This window comes from Hyperolius riggenbachi, chromosome 9 (assembly GCF_040937935.1).
Source record: "Hyperolius riggenbachi isolate aHypRig1 chromosome 9, aHypRig1.pri, whole genome shotgun sequence".
NCBI lineage: Eukaryota > Metazoa > Chordata > Amphibia > Anura > Hyperoliidae > Hyperolius > Hyperolius riggenbachi.
In genome coordinates, this window is record NC_090654.1 from 96298616 (window position 1) to 96320135 (window position 21520).

Sequence of the window (21520 nt, forward strand, 5' to 3'; positions counted from 1 at the left end):
CACGGATCCTGTAGCGCAATGTGCCAATTTTTCTTTAAGATGTTTTTGATCCTCATAGCACTTTTATTATAGGTGGTGACAAATGAGGGGCCCCTTTCACTATTTCACTATTTCCATATATTTTGGTCTTTCTAAGTCTCTGATCTTTGCCTTTATTTCTGAGTTTATCGACATCTTTAACCACTTAACGACCGCCCACTGCACATGGGCGGCCGGAGAGTGGATCCCGCAAGGACCGCCGCATGTACGAGAGGCGGCGGTCCTTGGACGGGCATGGGCGGAGCGATCGCGTCATCCGTGACGCGATCCTCCGCCGGGGATCGATGGCCGGGGATTTTGCCTCCAGCTCGCCGGCCACTTAGCAGCGCCGGCGGGCGGAGGAGTATAAAAATCTGCCGATCAATGCGTATAATAGGCTTTGTAATGTATACAAAGCCTATTATACAGGCTGCCTCCTGCCCTGGTGGTCCCAGTGTCCGAGGGACCACCAGGGCAGGCTGCAGCCACCCTAGTCTGCACCCAAGCACACTGATTCCCCCCACCCTGCCCCCTGATCGCCCACAGCACCCCTCAGACCCCCCTTTCCCACCCCCAGACCCCTGTTTGCACCCAATCACCCCCCTAATCACCCATCAATCACTCCCTGTCACTATCTGTTGACACTATTTTTTTTATTCCCTAAACTGCCCCCTGCTCCCTCCTGATCACCCCCCCACACCTCAGATTCTCCCCAGACCCCCCCCCTGTGTACTGTATGCATCTATCCCCCTGATCACCTTTCAATCACCCATCAATCACCCCCTGTCACTGCCACCCATCAATCAGCCCCTAACCTGCCCCTTGCGGGTAATCTGATCACCCACCCACACCAATAGATCGCCCGCAGATCCGACGTCAGATCACCTCCCAAATGCATTGTTTACATCTGTTCTCTACCCTAAACACCCACTAATTACCCATCAATCACCCATCAATCACCCCCTATCACCACCTGTCACTGTTACCCATCAGATCAGACCCTAATCTGCCCCTTGCGGGCACCCAATCACCCGCCTACACGCTCAGATTGCCCTCAGACCCCCCCCTTATCAATTCGCCAGTGCATTATTTACATCTTTTCTTCCCTGTAATAACCCACTGATCACCTGTCAATCACTTGTCAATCACCCATTAATCACCCCCTGTCACTGCCACCCATCAATCACCCCCTGTCACTGCCACCCATCAATCAGCCCCTAACCTGCCCCTTGCGGGCAATCTGATCACCCACCCACACCAATAGATCGCCTGCAGATCCGATGTCAGATCACCTCCCAAAGGCCACCCTGCTTATGACCGGTTCCACAAAATTCGCCCCCTCATAGACCACCTGTCATCAAAATTTGCAGATGCTTATACCCCTGAACAGTCATTTTGAGACATTGGTTTCCAGACTACTCACGGTTTTGGGCCCATAAAATGCCAGGGCAGTATAGGAACCCCACAAGTGACCCCATTTTAGAAAAAAGACACCCCAAGGTATTCTGTTAGGTGTATGACGAGTTCATAGAAGATTTTATTTTTTGTCAAAAGTTAGCGGGAATTGATTTTTATTGGTTTTTTTTTCACAAAGTGTCATTTTTCACTAACCCCCACCCACCTGTACCCCACCTGTGATGTATCCCACCCACCTGTGATGTATCCCACCCACCTGTACCCCACCTGTGATGTATCCCACCCACCTGTACCCCACCTGTGATGTATCCCACCCACCTGTGATGTATCCCACCCACCTGTACCCCACCTGTGATGTATCCCACCCATCTGTGATGTATCCCACCCACCTGTACCCCACCTGTGATGTATCCCACCCACCTGTGATGTATCCCACCCACCTGTACCCCACCTGTGATGTATCCCACCCACCTGTGATGTATCCCACCCACCTGTACCCCACCTGTGATGTATCCCACCCACCTGTGATGTATCCCACCCACCTGTACCCCACCTGTGATGTATCCCACCCACCTGTACCTAACCTGTGATGTATCCCACCCACCTGTACCCCACCTGTGATGTCTCCCACCCACCTGTGATGTCTCCCACCCACCTGTGATGTCTCCCACCCACCTGCGATGTACCCCACCTGTGCACATAAAACATACACAATGACCAATTATTAAACATCAATTTATTGTAAAAAATTAAGACATTTAAAATCACTTAAAAACTTGAAACTCCAAAATAAACACATTTCAACAAAACATATTAAAAACCAAACATTCACCCTCGTCCTGGTGGTGTGGTAAAATAAAGTCTCAGTTGGTCCCTGTTCCGCAGTGACACTACCCTTGGCCTGGTTGCATACCTCCGCAGGGGCATTAGTGGAAGCACATTCGGGGGTTCCGGAGTCTCTCTTTCCTCCTGCCGCACAAAGTTGTGGAGGATGCATGCTGCCTTCACCACGACAACTGCGTTGCCCGGTTTCAGCAGCATGGGCGTGTGGAACACCCTCCACTTTGACACCAGGATCCCAAATGTGCACTCCACCATTCTCCTTGCACGGCTCAACCGAGCATTGAAGTGTAGCTGGCTGGCATCAAGTCCCCTGTCTGGGTACGAACGCATTACATGGTCGGACAGGAGGAAGGCCTTGTCCCCCACAAACACATAGGGGTAGGCCGGTGCCCTTGTCCCAGGCCAGGGTCTGTCACGGGGGAGACGCAGTCTGCCTTCCTCCATCAGCCGGCAAAGGGTCGTATGCTGGAAAATTCCAGAGTCATTGGAACTACCGTACGACCCCACGTCCACGTACACAAACTTGTAGTCCGCATCTGCCACTGCCATTAGAACAATGCTAAAGTATTTTTTATAGTTGAAATAATGGCTGCCACTCCCCACGGGTTTCTGAAGCCGGATGTGTTTCCCATCCAGTGCGCCAACACAATTAGGAAACTTGCACTCGGTCCAGAAGCCCTGGGCGATCTCCTCCCATTTCGTGGTGTCTGGCACAGGCATGTATCTGGCCCTCAGTCACGTCCAAAGGATCCTCGAAGTCCTCACGACGATGCCTGCCACCGTGCTCTTCCCAATACGAAATGTGACATGTAGCGATGTATATGTTTGTCCAGTTGCGATGTACCTACAAGAGAAATAATCGAAATCAATTTTTCAGGAGAAAGGTTCAAGACAAGGTGGCGCAATATACGTGATGCATACGTGAAATGGCTACGGAAGAAAAAACTTGCCGAACGAAGTGGCAGTGGCGGGGGAAAGTGACAAAAAGACTACCAATTTGCCAAGCAATTGTCTTTCATCAATGCAAGCCTGGAACCTAGACTGTAAGTACCACTACTGTGGGCAGGAACTGAGAGCTCATTTTAGCAGACAACTACCATGACTTCAGCCATGTATTGCTATAAACTGGCCTCAATTCCCATGGCTAGCGAACTTTTCTCACAAGCTTTATCAAATGTTTGGTAGAAACGGTTGATAAAGTGTTTGCTAGTGTTTGCTAGCTCTGTGAATTGACGCCACATGCTGTTTGGCACACCAATAAATATTGTTTTTATCTACAGGACTGAAGACAATTTGGAGCAAGAGGAACCGACCCAGGAGGCACGGTTCAGCAGTGAGGAGAGCTTGGTGGATGATGACGTCGCCGATGTAACCTATTGCCCCGAGGAGAGGAGTAGGAGGAGGGAGTCCTTAGCTATCCCAGCTCTCTCCTTTGATGATGACTTGGTAGAAGAGAGCTTGGATGTTGAGGTTGCAGGACCGAGTGTGGAAGAAGCTACACCTCCACAATCGACCGCTATGGAAGCTCCAGGGGAACAAGAACAAAGTGAGGAGCACCGAGAGACTGCAGCACAACCAGCGCGCAGGGCAACCCCGACACAGGCCAGAGGACTGGAAGATGCTGCCACACCACCAGTGAGGACCACCCCACCAGTGAGGCGTCGAGGTACCCTCCCCCCAACAAGGAGAGAGACAGAGTCCGAGATGTCCGGGGCTGTCTCCGGACTTCTCGGGATTCTTCAGAGCCACCAAACTCTCATAACCCGGCAGTTGCAAGATGAGGACAGGGGCCATATCATGGAGCAGTACAAGTCCCACATCACTTCACTGCAATGTGAGCTCGACGCTGTACATGGGCACTACAGGGACGAGCTTAAAATGATGCATGAGATGCACAGAGGAGAAATCGACCAACTGCGTGCGCAGCATCATCAGTCGTTGGGCCAGCTGCAGAACATGATGCAGCAAATGCATCAACAAAGCAAGGAACTACTGAAATTGCAGGCACACCCGTGTTTTCACACTGTGATGTCTCTAATACCATATTTGGAAAAGGTGCCTTCCCAAAACATGATGGCGTGCCATTCCACTTTGCTGGAGGTGATCAAACAACACATGGACACGCCATTATTGCAACCACCAATTTTTAGACCCCCACAACCAACAGCGGTGCCCACCTGGCAATCATCACAGATGTACACCGGCTACAGAGGCAGTCAATATGGGCCACCGCTGTCAGGGTCCAGCTCATCCACGACCAGCACCCAAGAGAGTCCAGATTTCCAGGCAGCAACTCCCACCTTTTCTAGTAGTGGTGCCGATCCAATTTGAAAAAAAAAGTCAAATTGTTCCTGGACATGCTCCTCTGAATACCTCCGATCCTCGGAGGAAGGATACCATCCCAGGGCTTTTTAGCCCAACCTTTTCCCTGCCCCATCTCCTTCAACCAAGGTTCAGAGGTGTTCAGATGACCATGTCAGGGAACTTTTGTTTTTGCTGGACTTGAACTTTAGGGCCTGGTGTCCCCGAAAGACACTACCTGGGTCACAACCTTGTGCCTGTTGCACTGCACCTGTAGTCCTGCACCTGTGCCTTTGATTCCTCTTGTTCCTTACTTTGTTGTTCCTAATCACTTGCACAAGACCCTTGGAGCCATGGATGAAGGACACCTTGACTGGTCGGTGAGAGGCCTAGCCTTTTCACTGACCTGTGTCCTTCATCCATGGCTCAGAGGGTCATGTGCCAGTGGTTAGGTTTTTAAAGCACTTCAATTTTAGGGCCTGGTGTCCCCGAAAGACACTACCTGGGTCACAACCTTGTGCCTGTTGCACTGCACCTGTAGTCCTGCACCTGTGCCTTTGATTCCTCTTGTTCCTTACTTTGTTGTTCCTAATCACTTGCACAAGACCCTTGGAGCCATGGATGAAGGACACCTTCACTGGTCGGTGAGAGGCCTAGCCTTTTCACTGACCTGTGTCCTTCATCCATGGCTCAGAGGGTCATGTGCCAGTGGTTAGGTTTTTAAAGCACTTCAATTTTAGGGCCTGGTGTCCCCGAAAGACACTACCTGGGTCACAACCTTGTGCCTGTTGCACTGCACCTGTAGTCATGCACCTCTGCCATCGGTTCCTCTTGCTCCTCACTTTGTTCTTGTTCCTAACCACTTGCACAAGACCCTTTGAACCATGGATGAAGGACACCTTGACTGGTCGGTGAGAGGCCTAGCCTTTTCACTGACCTGTGTCCTTCATCCATGGCTCAGAGGGTCCTGTGCCAGTGGTTAGGTTTTAGAAGCACTAAAAATTTAGGGCCTGGTGTCCCCGAAAGACACTACCTGTAGTCCTGCTCCTCTGCCATCGGTTCCTCTTGCTCCTCACTTTGTTCTTGTTCCTAATCACTTGCACAAGACCCTTGGAACCATGGATGAAGGACACCTACACTGGTCGGTGAGAGGCCTAGCCTTTTCACTGACCTGTGTCCTTCATCCATGGCTCAGAGGGTCCTGTGCCAGTGGTTAGGTTTTTGAAGCACTTTAATATTAGGGACTGGTGTCCCCGAAAGACACTTGGGCAGCTATGCCCTGCAACTCTTCCAGCACAAAGTTGGTGGTTGGTGTTCCTTAAAACTGACCGGGCTATACCATAGATATGTTATTTTTTGTCTTCCATGTTGGAAGAATGTTTCCATGTTGGAAAGTGGTTGTTTTTGCAATAAAAAAATTTGTTTTTACATACCTCAGTGTGATGAGTAGTTGTTCTTGTGGTGTGACTGCTCTCCTGAACGTGGTATCCTTCTTCCTAAGGTCATCCTTCACCATCTCCAAAAGGGTATCAAACCTGTCAGGAGATGGAAAGGAAGAAGCTGTAAAGTATGTTGTGGGACAAGGTGTTGGGTGGAGGATGGGGGAGGTGTGTTTACAGAGGTTTGGGAGTGTTGTGGAGGGTGGGGGTGTAGTGTATAGCTAGGTATACAGGGGTGTGGGGGTCAGGGTGGTGTGTTTAGCTAGGTATACAGGGATGAGGTGTTGTGGGGGTGAGGGTGGGGTGTTTAGGGATGGTGGGGGTTGGTGTATTTAGGCCTAGATACTTACAGGGGAATAGACATCCGAGTGTAGCTGTAGAACTTCTGTGGGTGTCGTCTGAGGTCCCGGTAGAGGGCCTGGAACTCTCCCTTCCTCTGCCTCCTGGCTAGTAGAGGGTGCACCCACCATCTCCTGCGAGGAGCACGCCTTCTCCCCACATAGTAGTAGGTAAACAACAGGAAGGAGAGAATTCCCAGGTAATAAGCGTAAAAAATGACTGGATCCATGGTCCCAACTGCTGTCTCTGTATCCAAGGATGGTCTCCACACGTCCAGCTGTCTCCAACAATGACCCCAGAGCTTCTGCTGACCTCCCAGAACCCCAGGTATTTATACAGGTTGTTATCTCTTTAAGAATCCGGATCCGGACCGCAACCGTGTTCATACCGCACGGAAACCGTATGCAACCGGACCGGATCCGGACCGGATCCGGACTGGAACCGTACGGGTCAGGTCCGATCCGGCTCCGGTGCGGTCCGGACATCCGGTGCAGTTTTTGCAAAACCGCAAGTGTGAACGGGGCCTAAACCGTGAGGAGTAGTCTAGAAAACAAATGCCTCAAAATGACCTGTGAATAGGACGTTGGGCCCCTTAGCGCACCTACGCTGCAAAAAAGTGTCCCACATGTGGTATCGCCGTACTCAGGAGAAGTAGTATAATGTGTTTTGGGGTGTATTTTTACACATACCCATGCTGGGTGGGAGAAATCTCTCTGTAAATGGACACTTTTTTGCAGCCTAACTGCGCTAAAGGGGCCCAAAGTCCAATGAGCACCTTTAGGCTTTACAGGGGTGCTTACAATTAGGCACCCCCCAAAATGCCAGGACAGTAAACACACCCCACAAATGACCCCATTTTGGAAAGTAGACACTTCAAGGTATTCAGAGAGGAGCATAGTGAGTCCGTGGCAGATTTAATTTTTTTTTTGTCGCAAGTTAGAAATGGAAAGTTTTTTTATTCTTTTTTGTCACAAAGTGTCATTTTCCGCTAACTTGTGACAAATAATAAAATCTTCTATGAACTCACCATGCCTCTCAGTGAATACTTTGGGATGTCTTCTTTCCAAAATGGGGTCATTTGGGGGGTATTTATACTATCCTGGAATTCTAGCCCCTCATGAAACATGACAGGTGGTCAGAAAAGTCATAGATGCTTCAAAATGGGAAAATTCACTTTTTGCACCATAGTTTGTAAACGCTATAACTTTTACCCAAACCAATCAATATAGGCTGAATGGGTTTTTTTTTATTAAAAACATGTTTGTCCACATTTTTCGTGCTGCATGTATACAGAAATTTTACTTTATTTGAAAAATGTCAGCACAGAAAGTAAAAAAAATCATTTTTTTTGACAAAATTCATGTCTTTTTTGATGAATATAATAAAAAGTAAAAATCGCAGCAGCAATCAAATAGCACCAAAAGAAAGCTTTATTAGTGACAAGAAAAGGAGCCAAAATTCATTTAGGTGGTAGGTTGTATGAGCGAGCAATAAACCGTGAAAGCTGCAGTGGTCTGAATGGAAAAAAGGGTCTGGTCCTTAAGGGGGGTAAAGCCCACGGTCCTCAAGTGGTTAAACTCATTGCTCACACTAGTGATAGAATTCTCTTTGTACCCCTTCTGTATAAATGTACTCACTAAAATCTTACTCTGTTCTGTATAGTCCTTATCTAATGAGCAATTTCTTCTCAGACAGCAAAATTGGCTTTTTGGTATATTTTGGATCCATCTTGGATGATGGCAGCTAGACACATGTAAATAGGAATTGCCAGCTGTCGGCTTAAAGTGTGTTTTCGACTGAATACATTTATTTGTATTATCTGCCATTAGAACTAGATCCAAGAATACAATGCTCTTATTATCTATCACATGGGTAAACTGTAGGTTAAAACTGTTATTGTTACAGTATTCCACAAAACCTTTAAACTCGTCCTCATTGCCGTTCCAAATGATCAATATATCATCAATAAATCTGGTATAAAATACCAGATGTTTCCTAAAGGGATTATTACCCCAAATGAAAGCATTTTCCCAAAATGCCATATATAAACTGGCGAAACTCGGGGCAAATCCCGCCCCATAAACGTACCGCAGGTCTGCAAATAAATGGAATCCATAAAAGAAAAATAATTGTGGGCTAAAGCAAACCTACCTGAGTAAGTCAATGAGGAAATTGATCTGCCCTGAAGGGAGGTCTTGATAGATCCCAAGGAAATATCCTGCAGCCTCTAGTCCTTTCTCATGGGGTATACATGTATATAACGAGGCCACATCAAGGGACGCCCAGTAATAGCCATCCTCCCACTTATAATCTGAAAGCAAGTCGAGCACATGCTGGGAGTCCCTGGTGTAGGCCTCCGTGTTCACCACACAAGGATGCAAGACAAAATCAACATAGGAAGAAATATTTTCCAAACCCCCCCCCCCCATTCCAGCCACTAAAGGTCTTCCCGGTGGTTTCTGGGTATCTTTGTATCTTTGTGGATTTTTGGGATGATATAAAAATATGGAGTCTGCGGATACAATGGTTCTAATAACTTCTTCTCCTCCATATTTATGACCTCATTTTTATAAGCATTATCAGTAACAGCAATTAGTTGACTCCTATATCCATCCGTAGGTTCGTAAGTCAACCTAGTTGACGAATCAGCTAGCAACCTCAGACCTTCTGTCTTATAGTCATTGAAATTTAAATTATGGTGCTACACAGTGGGTGCAACAACCAAAAAAATGGCATGTACATGTCAATTCCCCTTTGTGATTGTTACCTTGTCGTGGTGAAAGGGTTTGTGTATCACAATGAAGCAATGACCTATATGGTCATCTTGGCACACCCAAGATGATGAGGTCGTTGCTTCATTGTGGACAGACCAAATTCGATCAGCTGGATAAGTTTTGGCAAAAACTCTTCTTTTATTAGTCACCTCAGGTGATCACTAAAGCCTACTAGGCCAACACTGGGCCCACACTGCAGAATCAGTGTTTTTTTGCTAACTTTACTGTCATTGAACTACCTTAGCCTGACCATAGGACTGGAAAACCGCCATTGCCTGCACTCCCGCGAAATTGTGCACGAGCATGGCCAACACTACACAAAGATTGATGCAGAGAGGACTAACATTTATATCCTGAGGGTGTCAACTATTGACAATGCTCTTAGCGGTTGTTTGTGGTGCGTTAAAGAGAAACTCTGACCAAGAATTGAACTTTATCCCAATCAGTAGCTGATACCCCCTTTTACATGAGAAATCTATTCCTTTTCACAAACAGACCATCAGGGGGTTATGTATGACTGATATTGTGGTGAAACCCCTCCCACAAGAAACTGAGGACCTGTAACGATCGGTGAAGCACAGAGAGGTCTGATTACCGGTGACCTGCAGCGTCACGGGGAATACAGACGTATACCAGATTATATGTGATCTGCAGTATCACCGATAATCCAATATACTGGCTAACCTCTGTTCACCTGAGTAGAGTGTAGTGTTAGGTGCAACAGTAATACGGAGGACAAGCCTCAGTGCAGCAAGGAGAACTGCACAGATTCCTTCCGCAGATCTGAGCTCTCCAAGACGGGAGGAGTCAGACTGACAGTAGGAAGGACAGACTGAAAGTAACCTTCAGGAGGAAGGATCACTAACAGAGCGAGGAACCGCCTCTAACAGTAAGGTCGGTTCTCGAGGTCGGGCAAGCCAGGTCGTACACACACGGACAGATAAAGTACAAGATCAGGAGGCAAAGGCGGAGTCAAAGTACAGGCAGGGTTCAGCAACGGGGTATCAGATATATCGGGGTACAAAATCAGGAGGCAGAAGCAGAGTCAAGGAACGAGCCGGGGTTCGGCAACAGAGTATCAGAAATATCGAGGTACAAGATCAGAGTTCAGGAGAATAGTCGAGGCAGGCAAAAGTCAAAACAGATAATCACAATCAAACTAGTACTTTAAGCTATCAACAGAATCTAGCTTAGTGTAGGATTACAGCTCCAGCTGGTCCCGGCACACTAACGGATCTGACTACGGATCTGGGTGCTCCCACGTATGTGATCGCAACGCCAGACAAGATATGAGTAAACAGCCGGCAGTATATATACTCATACGTGTCCCCCAGCACCTCCCTGATTGCTGGACCAATGGGGAGCGGAGTAAAGAGTCAGCTGACCTGCCTGATCAGCTGACTCTCTCCCGGGTGTCATAAGGCCTGCTTGAGTGCGCGCGCGCGCGTCACTCTAAACTCTGTGGGACTACGGGTCCCAGCCACCGCAGCCCCGCTCAGCGGTGTCTCTGCTGCGGGGACATGTGCGCGAACCGCCGCGTCCAACGCGGCGGTTTCGCCGCGTTGCCCCACCTGCTGCATGGAGGCAGCCGCCTCATGATGTGAAGAGGCGGCTGCCTCTCCGTGTGATGCGGAAAGAGCCGCCCGCCGCTGGCTCATGGCGGCGGCTCTTCCGCGATTCCTCACAGGACCGTGGTACTCCTGGCAGTTTCCTGTCTGTGAACCTTGTTGCATTGTGGGAAATAGCTGTTTACAGCTGTTTCCAACTGCACAAAAAGCATGCAGCAACTACATCACCTGCCAACAGTAAAAATGTCACCATGCAATAAATGTCAGAATGTAAAGCAGGGATTTAGAAGATTTTACAATGGGCAAACACTGACTAAATCATTTATACATAATTATTGTAAAAATGAAGCACTTTTTTATTACATTATTTTAACTGGAGTTCCTCTTTAAATAGACTCTGAAGCGAGTATAAATTTACTTTTTTAACATGCAGTCATGTTAATCAGTATAACCGCTGCTAAAACGCTGCTATCCCGCGGCAAAATGAAGGATTTATACCCCTCAAATCCCCTCTCCTACCTCCGGGGAGTGCTTCCTGATGAGGCAGAGCTTATGGCTGTAGCACTGCCTCTCAGCGCGTCAATCCCTGCTGATCGCCGCCTCTCCCCGCCCCTCTCAATCTGCCTTCACAGAGAGGGGTGGGGGAGAGGCGATGATCCTCGCGGCGATTGACGCGCATGGAGGCAGAGCTGCAGCCATAAGCTCTGCCTCCATGAGCAGCAAAATCCAAGGCCAAGAAAGTCATGGATTTTGCAGGGGGGATTTGGGGGGTATAAACCTCTCGTTTTGCCATGGGATAGCGGCGTTTTAGTAGCAGTTATACTGATTAACATGACTGCATGCTAAAAAAGTAAATTTACACTCGCTTCAGAGTCTCTTTAAGCGGGGAGTTTAGTGAGTCATTGTGAAGCAGGCCTAGCCCTTACAACACCTGATACCTACAGTATATATTTATGAATGTATATACTGTGTATATATATATATATATATATATATATATATATATATATATATATATACACACACACACACAAATGGCCTGTTTTTTTTTTCTTTATTTACAAAACAAACAGTCACACCAATGTCCGCAATTAACATCACAAACCACTCACACCACCTACCAACTCACTCCTAGTCCAAGCATCCAGCGCGATTCCACTCAGCATCTGGCACTCAGTGCAAGGATAGAGGAGCCAGGGGCGTAATCGTGCTTCTGACGAAATTATGCACCGGCAGAAGCAGAGAAGAAAGGAAATACTGCGCATGCACGGCGCAGTATATCGGGGTTAGAGGTCACCACAGTTGCAGGGACAGAATGATGAATTCCAGAAGACCGGCGGCTGACGGAGGGGAACGAGAGAAGTGGTAAGTATCTAATTTTAACTCCCTAGCCATCGTTCCTTTCATTTTACCAGAGCCTTTGGGCTGTGGTATCCTTTAAACTAATACCACACAAATAATTCAATGTTTCCATGTTTTTATTAAAAACACCATGTAAACATTCACAGTGCAGGTGGAAAAGGTATGTGAACCCCTAGACTGATGACATCTCCAAGAGCTATTTGAAGTGAGGTGTTAACCAGTTGGAGTCGGAACAAAGAGATGAGATTGGGGGTGTTAGTTACAGCTGCCCTATAAAAAAACACACACCAGTTTTGGGTTTGCTTTTCCCAAGAAGCATTGCCTGATGTGAATGATGCCTCACACAAAAGAGCTCTCAGAAGACCTACGATTAAGAATTGTTGACTTACATAAAGCTGGAAAGCGTTATAAAAATATCTCCAAAAGCCTTGCTGTTCATCAGTCCATGGTAAGACAAATCTATATATATATAAAATTGGATGTGTGTGTGTGTATGTATTTAAGTATGTACCGCGATCACTCGAAAACGCCTTTACTGATTTTAACGAAACTTGGTATACAGATCCCTTACTATCTGGGATGATATGTTCTGGGGGTCTTGCGTCACCCCTGTACACCTGGGCGGAGCTACAAAAAGCCAGTCAGATTTCACTCATTCATGTCAATGGAAAACATGTATAGGGATGGCCCTGCTTAGAAGAACTCATGGAGAAGCATGTGATCAGTTTGATCAGCTGATAGGTTTGTAAGGTTCTGATTTGCTGGTCCTGATCATGTGTTAAACCAGGAAGTTATCACAGCAAATCAGGACCTTACAAATTTATCAGCTGATCAAACTGATCACATGCTTCTCTATGAGTTCTCCTAATCAGGGCCATCCCTAAAAATGTAAAAGGCTGCCATTCTCACAGTAATCAAGCCAGAGTCCCCAAACTTGGCACAGTTGGTCACTTGGTGACTGAAGTTACAAATTCAGGAAAAGTGGGCGGGGCATAAAACAGAGAATCAAATTTCAGCCATTCATTTTCAATGGGAGAATGTACTGCAGACATTTTTAGACTGTTAATCGCAGGGTTTTCAAACTTGGCACACTTAGTCACTAGGTGAATGGAATTAATATTCAGGAAAGTGGGTGGAGCCTAAAGCAGTCAATCAAAATTCACTTATTGATTTTCAAGGCGAATATTTAAACTGCTGCTATTCTTACACTGTTAATGGCAGAGGTCTCAAAACTGGTTCACTAAAGGGGCAACAAACAGCCAATTAGATTTCATTGATGGATAAACTACTTCCATTTACACATTTTTGATGCCAGCAACCTGAAAGCTTACAAACTTGGTAAATGAGTGACTGTGTCAAGGTAAGAAAAAAGTGGGTAGAGCCAAAAGCAAATTTCACTGGGAAAATATAAACTGCAGCCATTCTTACACTGTTAATGGCAGGGTCCTCAAAGTTTGCACAGTTAGTCTCTGGGTGACTGGGATATAATATTCAGGGAAGTGTGTGGAGCCTACAATAGCCAAAATTCACCTGTTGATTTTCAAGGGGAATACTTAAATAGCTGCTATTTTCTAGGGATGGTCATAGTCAGCCAACTTCGTTACACTGGAACTATGCGTAGTTTTACGCAATTACACTTCAAAATCAAATATTCGCTTCGTATGCATTCCGTAGACTACGCGTTAAAATATGCAATTACGCGTAGTGCGAAGCGTAGTGTATGCAGACACTTATGCCTGTATGCGGAACATTTTACGCATTAATTCCTCTATAAATGCTTATACCAGGAACTCTTCTATGCGTACATTCCCCTTTCCAATGCGTAAATTTGTAAGCATACAATCGTACGCGGAAAGTTAGACGCGAGTAGTGCATTCGTAGTTCAATACGCAATACACATGTTAACTACATGTGTATTGGGCGTAAGCTTCGCGTAGCGGTACTTTGCTATGCGTAAATTTGTAAGCGTAGTTTTGAAACTTCACCTACGAACTACAATGCGTAGATGCGAACTACGATGCGTAAATTCGCACTGGCATTGTTTCCGCTCATAATACATGATTAATACCAGATGCACCAAACCTGGTACAGTCGGTCACTGGCGTAAAAATTCTGGAAAGGGGGTGGAGCCATAAAACAGTAAATAAGATTTGTTTAATTTCAATGGGAATATATAAATGATTGATACCAAGGACCCCAAAGCTCACAAACTTGGTCATTGAGTGTCTGTATGTCAAGGTCAGAAAAAGTGGGCAGAGCCAACAACTATATTTTTTTTACATGGGAAAATATAATCTGCAGCCATTCGTGCACTGCCAGGGTTCTCAAACTTGACACAGTTGGCCACTGGGTGACTGGGATTAATATTCAAAAAAGTGCGTGGAGCCTACAACAGCCAATCAAAATTCACTTATTGATTTTCAAAGGGAATATTTACATTGCTGCCATTCTTACACTCTTAATGGCAAAGGCTGTCTGTTATTGGATGACTGGAGTTAAAATTCTGGGAAGGGGCGAAGCCACAAACAGCCAATCAGATTTGTTTAATTTCAGTGGAAAAATTTTAATTATTGGTGCCAAGGACCACAAAGCTCACAAACTTGGTCACTGAGTGGCTGTGTGTCAAGTTTAGAAAAAGTGGGCGGAGCCCAGAACTAAATTTTTTTACATGGGAAAAAATAAACTGCAGCCATTCTTACACTGTTAATCACAGGGTTCTTAAACTTCACACAGTTGGTCAATTGGTGACTGGGATTAATATTCAGGAAAGATGGTTGAGCTAACAACAGCCAATCAAAATTCACCTATTGATTTTCAAGGGGAATATTTACATTGCTGCCATTCTGGCACTGGTAATGGTACAATCCTCAAACCTCGGTGACTGGGGTTCAAATTCAGAAAAGGGGGTGGAGCCACAAACAGCCAATCAGATTTGTTTTATTTCAATGGGAAAATACAAAGTATTGATGCCAAGGACCCCAAAGCTCATAAACTTGGTCATCAAGTTTTTACGTGTTATGGGTAGAAAAAGTAGGCAAAGCCAACAGCAGCCAAATACATAGCCGGGCAATGCAGGGTCAGCAGCCAGTAAATATATATATATATATATATATATATATATATATATATATATATATATATATATATACAGAGAGAGAGAGAGAAAGAAAGCTAGTTTAGTCTGTCTAATTCCTAATTTGTCTCTAATCACAAGTTGTAATTTAAACTCTCCCCTGAGTTACCTGACTGCCATGGCAGAGGTGGCAGATAAGCTCATTTGAAAGCTCAGGGTGTGAACAATATAGCCATTTGGATCCCAACTGCTTCTGAGCTAAGTGCTTCTGCCTTACTGTTACAGATTTTTGCCTGGATTTTGACTACTCTCAGCATGCTGCCTCCACCGATATCTGCCTGAATTTTGACTACTCTCTGCCTGCCGCCTGCACTGACCTATGCCTGGATTTTAAATACTCTCCGCCTGCCACCTGCACCGACCTCTGTCTGGATTTTGACTACTCTGTGCCTGCCGTCTTCACTGATGTCTGCCTGGATTTTGACTACTCTCTGCCTGCCGCCTCGCGCGGTCACGTGATGTCCGCTCTTTCACTATAAAGTCTGACGTTTTTCGCCAGAATGGACAAGGAGATCCCCCTGCTCTTGATAAAGCGGCGTCATTACCGTGGAACCGATGGAGACATCTGCCCGGGGTCCTCTCTTTTCATTCACCTCCATTAGTCAGCACCTTCCGGATAAGTATATTGCCTCTTATGCACTGTTCTCTCTTGTGCAGTACACAGTATCATAGTTACAGCCTCTTGTTATAAATGTTACAGCCTCACGAATTTTGCACTTTGTTGGTTGTTTTTTGATCATATTACATCTGATATATTTTTTTGCATCATATTGATGACACTATGTTTGATTTCACTGCATTATCATGACTTATATCACTTTGGTACTATCATCACTTATTAATGGGAATATACTGAACCCGGGTTCGATCCCTGGAGGTAGCTCATTACAGAGCACCCCATGGTGATTTCTTTAATACATTAGGTATATATTAGTGCTACTGGGTGCTCAATATTAATGCAAATACAATTATGCTATAATATTATTGATACTATTGGTGGTATGACTGTTTTAAGTGTTTTTACTCTTCTATAGTGACTATTAATGTTTGTTAACCTCCTTGCCGAACTAATTCCCGCCGGCAAGGAGGCAGCGCAGAACTTTTTTATTTATTTTTTTTTCATATCATGTAGTGAGCCCAGGGTTCGCTACATGATAGCCGCTGAGCGGCGGCATCCCCCCACCCACTCCGATCGCCTTCGGCGATCAGAGTAAGCAGGAAATCCCGTTCAGAACGGGATTTCCTGCAGGGCTTCCCCGGTCACCATGGCAACGGGGCAGGATGACGTCACCGACGTCATGGACGTCGGGACATCTCAGGGAATCCCGATCCACCCCTCAGCGCTGCCTGACACTGAATGGCCAGGCTGCGCAGGGGTCTGGGGCGGGGGGGGGGGGGCGGCTCGGCACGGCGGGTAGCAGCAAATCGGAGGGTAGCGGCGGCGATCGAATGTTACAAGCAGCTAGCAAAGTGCTAGCTGCATGTAACAAAAAAAAATTATGCAAATCGGCCCAGCGGGGCCTGAGAAATCCTCCTGCGCAGGTTACCCCGAGCTGAGCTCGGGATAACCGGCAAGGAGGTTAATAAAAATTTTGAATACTTTTTGAATATGATATATGTGTGGTGCTGTTCTTAAGGACCTAACCCTCCATTTTTTTTGCTATTATATCTACATTGGTCCTAGCACACACATTAGATAGTGTTGCTGAGATACTGCTATTTACTCTCTGCCTGCCGCCTGCAATGACCTCTGCCTGGATTTTGACTACTTTTTGCCTGCTGCCTGCACCGACCTCTGCCTGGATTTTGACTACTCTCCGCCGGCCTTATTTGTACAGTTTCACAATTTTTACATTTATTCATAAATTTTATTGATTCAAAAATTTTGTGTTCCAAACGTTTATTTATATGCAGAATGTCTACCAGGCTTTTATTCTGATATATTTTGGTGAGTTTTGACTTAAGAATTGGAGACCTAAAATTCTTTAAAACAATGTACCGCTTTTAGACCCATAAATCCAGACAGAAATGCACCGCCAGGGAGGTTAATAGTGTCTACTGCAAGAAGTGTTTACATTAGGTAAAAGAAGATGGCCACCAGTCTGAGGAATCAAATTTTCGTTGACCACTAAATTCACCAATCACCATTCATGTCAAAACAAATGAGCTATACGACCCACTGGAAAAAGAAGTCCTATCCATGGAGGCCTCACCTTGCATCTTACAAGACTTAAAGAGACTCCGTAACAAAAATTGCATCCTGTTTTTTATCATCCTACAAGTTCCAAAAGCTATTCTAATGTGTTCTGGCTTACTGCAGCACTTTGTACTATCACAGTCTCTGTAATAAATCAATGTATCTTTCCCTTGTCAGACTTGTCAGCCTGTGTCTGGAAGGCTGCCAAGTTCTTCAGTGTTGTGGTTCTGCTATGCACTCCCCCCTCAGGGGGGAAAGAAACACACAAATGATCTCTTGAGATTCAAAAGGAAGGCTGTATACAGCCTGCTTGTGTATGGATGTATTTTCTATGTGTGGACATACTGTACATCAACCTACTTCCTGTTTTGGTGGCCATTTTGTTTGTTTATAAACAAACTTTTTAAAACTGTTTTTAACCACTTTTAATGCGGCGGGGAGCGGCGAAATTGTGACAGAGGGTAATAGGAGATGTCCCCTAACGCACTGGTATGTTTACTTTTCTGCGATTTTAACAATACAGATTCTCTTTAAAGGATCTGCTGCTAATGTCTTGGTGCCAGATACCACAGGATACCTCTAGATTCTTGAGGGGTCTATATCTCAGTGAGTCAGAGCTGTTTTGGTGGCACAAAATGGAACTACACGGTATTTTGAGTGTACATGGTAATTTAACGATCAATGTGGAGCTAGTAAAAAAGGGCGCACAGGGATAGTGAACAAAAAGGGCGCCGCCATAGACTGCAATGCAAAATATCGGCTATTTGTCGCCCGACAGGAAAAAAGGGCGCCCGCGAAATAGCGGTTACAGGGATCGTGTTAACAAAAGTTTTCGTTTACAGGATAAAGTTTATAACAAATATCGTTTACAAGTTCGTTTTGACTTTGTATTATACTTATTTTTCCGTTTGTAAATTTCGCTTATATGAGTTTTAACTAGTTTTTTTTGTTTTAAAATTGCGCTTACAAAACTATAACAACTAAAATTTCGTTTACACTTTTTTTTCGTTTTCATATGTATAATGCTTAAATAACATTTCTCAACCTGATTGTATTACAAATACATCGCTTTTGGTATTAACTTTGTTTTTACACTTATAATGCATTGATTATAGTTACTAAAATATCGCTTTAAATATTACTGTTATTTTAAGATTTCTATTGCATATGTGATTGTAAGGCTATCTATTGTATTGTATGTGTATATATATTATATACCTTTTTCTACTTATAATATTATTAATGTATACGTGATTTTAAGGCTAGTTATTCTATTACAAATATATAAATTATTTTATTCATGTTATTTGGAGTGAAGTATTTTAAGGATTAAATATATTATTGTTTATATGTGTTTAGCGTGTTTGTGCAGTGGGGATGGTTAGGTTTAGGCATTACTAGGGGGTCTAGGGGTTAGGGATAGGTACAGGGAGGGTTAGGTATAGTTACAGTGCGATATACACCACCAGGGGGGTGGTTAGTTTTAGGCACCACCAGGGGGGTGGTTAGTTTTAGGCACCACCAGGGGGGTCTTAGGTTTAGGCACCACCAGGGGGGTCTTAGGTTTAGGCACCACCATGGGGGTCTTAGGTTTAGGCACCACCAGGGGGGTCTTAGGTTTAGGCACCACCAGGGGGGGTCTAGGGGTTAGGGATAGGTACAGGGAGGGTTAGGTATAGTTACAGTGCAATATACACCACCAGGGGGGTGGTTAGGTTTAGGCACCACCAGGGGGGTGGTTAGTTTTAGGCACCACCAGGGGGGTCTTAGGTTTAGGCACCACCAGGGGAGTCTTAGGTTTAGGCACCACCAGGGGGATCTTAGGTTTAGGCACCACCAGGGGGGTCTAGGGGTTAGGGATAGGTACAGGGAGGGCTCTGTATGAGAGTAAGGTTAGGTATAGTTATAGTACAATATATGTAATATATACAATTTATTACATTATGTGTATTTACACAAAGGGGGGGGGGTCTAGGTGTGAGGGATAGGGATGAGGAGAGATATCTGTGACCCTAAAGTTAGGTATAATTGTAGTAAAATACCTGTAAAATCTACCATTCTAGTACTATGCTTAATACAAGTGTAAATATCGTTTTTGCTATAGACGCTATTTGACGTTTCATTTCAGAATTCGTTTACTGTTATAGACGGTATTTTGCCATTTCTTTTCCGTTTATTTAACCTATTTAGCACTAAATTATCGTTTATAACCTCTTAAACTAAAAGTATGATTTTGCATTCAAACTTACAATTTCGGCTATACCCCGCGCCCTTTTTTCCAGGCGCCCTTTTTTGATACACGCATCAATGTTATGGGGACAACAATTATTATGGGGACAACATGGCTATGCTTGTTATCGCAGGAACATAGCTATGCATGTTATGAAGTACCTCATTTCATCCTTCAGTAAGCCAGTGGATAAACACAACACCTCACCACAGAACCTGAATGCTTATCGTATGTGCTTGCAGAGGTGTGGTAAATCACACTTCTGCTGGAAAAATGTGAACATAACATTTGACTCACAGTAATTCCTCTATTTTACTTGTCTTCAGAGATTTCATCAGGTGTCTGAAATACGGACCTTCCAAATTATTATTGCATAGCTGAAGTTTCTTCAAGGTCTGGTTATTTTTTATTCCAACCTCCAGGTCAATACAGGAACTGGATCCCAGACAATTATTCTTCAAACTGCAGAAGAAAGATAAAGCATTAATTTTGAAGTGTTCCTAACACATTTTCCACAATGGGGAGTCTCCTGGAAAGCTGGGAAAATACTTTCATCATTTCCTGGTTGTATAAGATTGTGTCCAGGAAAATTATGCTTTTGCCTAAATCAGGAGCGTTGCTAGGATCCTTAGAGATCTGGGGCACTTTGGGGTACTCCATCCGAAAAATAGGTGTGGCCACTCACCAAAATGTGGGCGTGACTATGGGTGGAGCCAAATTTACATGAACTTAACAATGGTCTAAGTAGGACTGCCCAGCAACATGGATGAAGCCCCCCCCCCCCCCCCCCCCCCACTCCATTAATACAAAAAAATAATAAATGCAGCATCTCAAATAAATACAGTGCCACTTAGAGCCGGTTCACACTTGTTTTAAAAACATATCTGTGGGTTACGTTATGTTAAAAATAGGACCTGCTTCCACTTGTGCAGCAACACGGATCGCACACGGATCTGTGCTGCCCAGAAAGAAAACATCGTGGAGAGTCCGGACTTCACATGTTTTCTCGAACTGGATGGGAAAACGTGTCCAATGCAAGCCTATGAGAACGGACACTATCCGCTCTCGCTAGGCTAGTCGCCACATCCGCGTCACCCATTTTCGGTGCATCCACGCCACCGCCGTGACGTATTCTCACGTGTCCCGCTGCCCATCACCGCTGCTCGGGCTCAGCCCAGAGGTCGGAAGCACAGGGATTCTCCATTAAGCTGGAACAGACCAATGGGAATCATCAGCAACAGAGAGAATTCTCATTGGTTCATGATGAACCAATGAAAATTCTCCGTTTCTAGGCAGAATTTGCCTGTTCCAGCCTATGGAGAACCATTCTTCTGCTGGTCTCCAGGCTGTGCAAGGGAATGAGCGGAGGGACAAGCAGCGGCGGCGGTGAGCACGTATATACCGACACGATCGACGCGTGCGCAGACAGGAACATGACTGCAATCCAGATTTTTCAAAAAAATGGATCCGCTTGACACGGATCCGATCTGAAACCATAGAAGAACCACAGCTCCCTGCATGCCCCCATAAAGTGACCACCGCACCCAGCATGGAACCAAAACACCCAGTATGCCCCCATAGAGGCACCACAGGACCCAGCATGCCCCCCAGTGAGGCACCAAAGCTTCCAGCATGCCCATATAGAGGCTCCACAGCTCTATGGGGGTATGCTGGGAGCTGTGGTGCCTCTATGGCGACATCTTGGGAACTGTGGTGCCTCAATGGGGGCCATGCTAGTTGCTGTGGTGAATGTATGGGGGGATGCTGGGTACTATGGTTCCTCTATGGGGGCATGCTGAGTGCTATGTGGTGCCATGCTGGGTGCTGTTGTGCCATGCTGGATGCTGTGGTGCCTCTATGAGGCATGCTGGGTGCTGTGTGGTGCCATACTGGGAGTTGT

At 45.5% G+C, this 21520-nt stretch overlaps 1 protein-coding gene across 1 annotated transcript in view; it reads right to left on the bottom strand.

The window, feature by feature from the left end:
- The window catches only part of LOC137532576 (NACHT, LRR and PYD domains-containing protein 12-like), a 184218-nt gene that overhangs the window by 42819 nt on the left and 119879 nt on the right, over positions 1-21520 (bottom strand). Inside the window, exon 8 of the mRNA XM_068253231.1 lies at positions 19918-20082. Coding sequence (XP_068109332.1) covers positions 19918-20082 — 165 coding nt within the window. The remainder of the gene's footprint in view (positions 1-19917; positions 20083-21520) is intronic.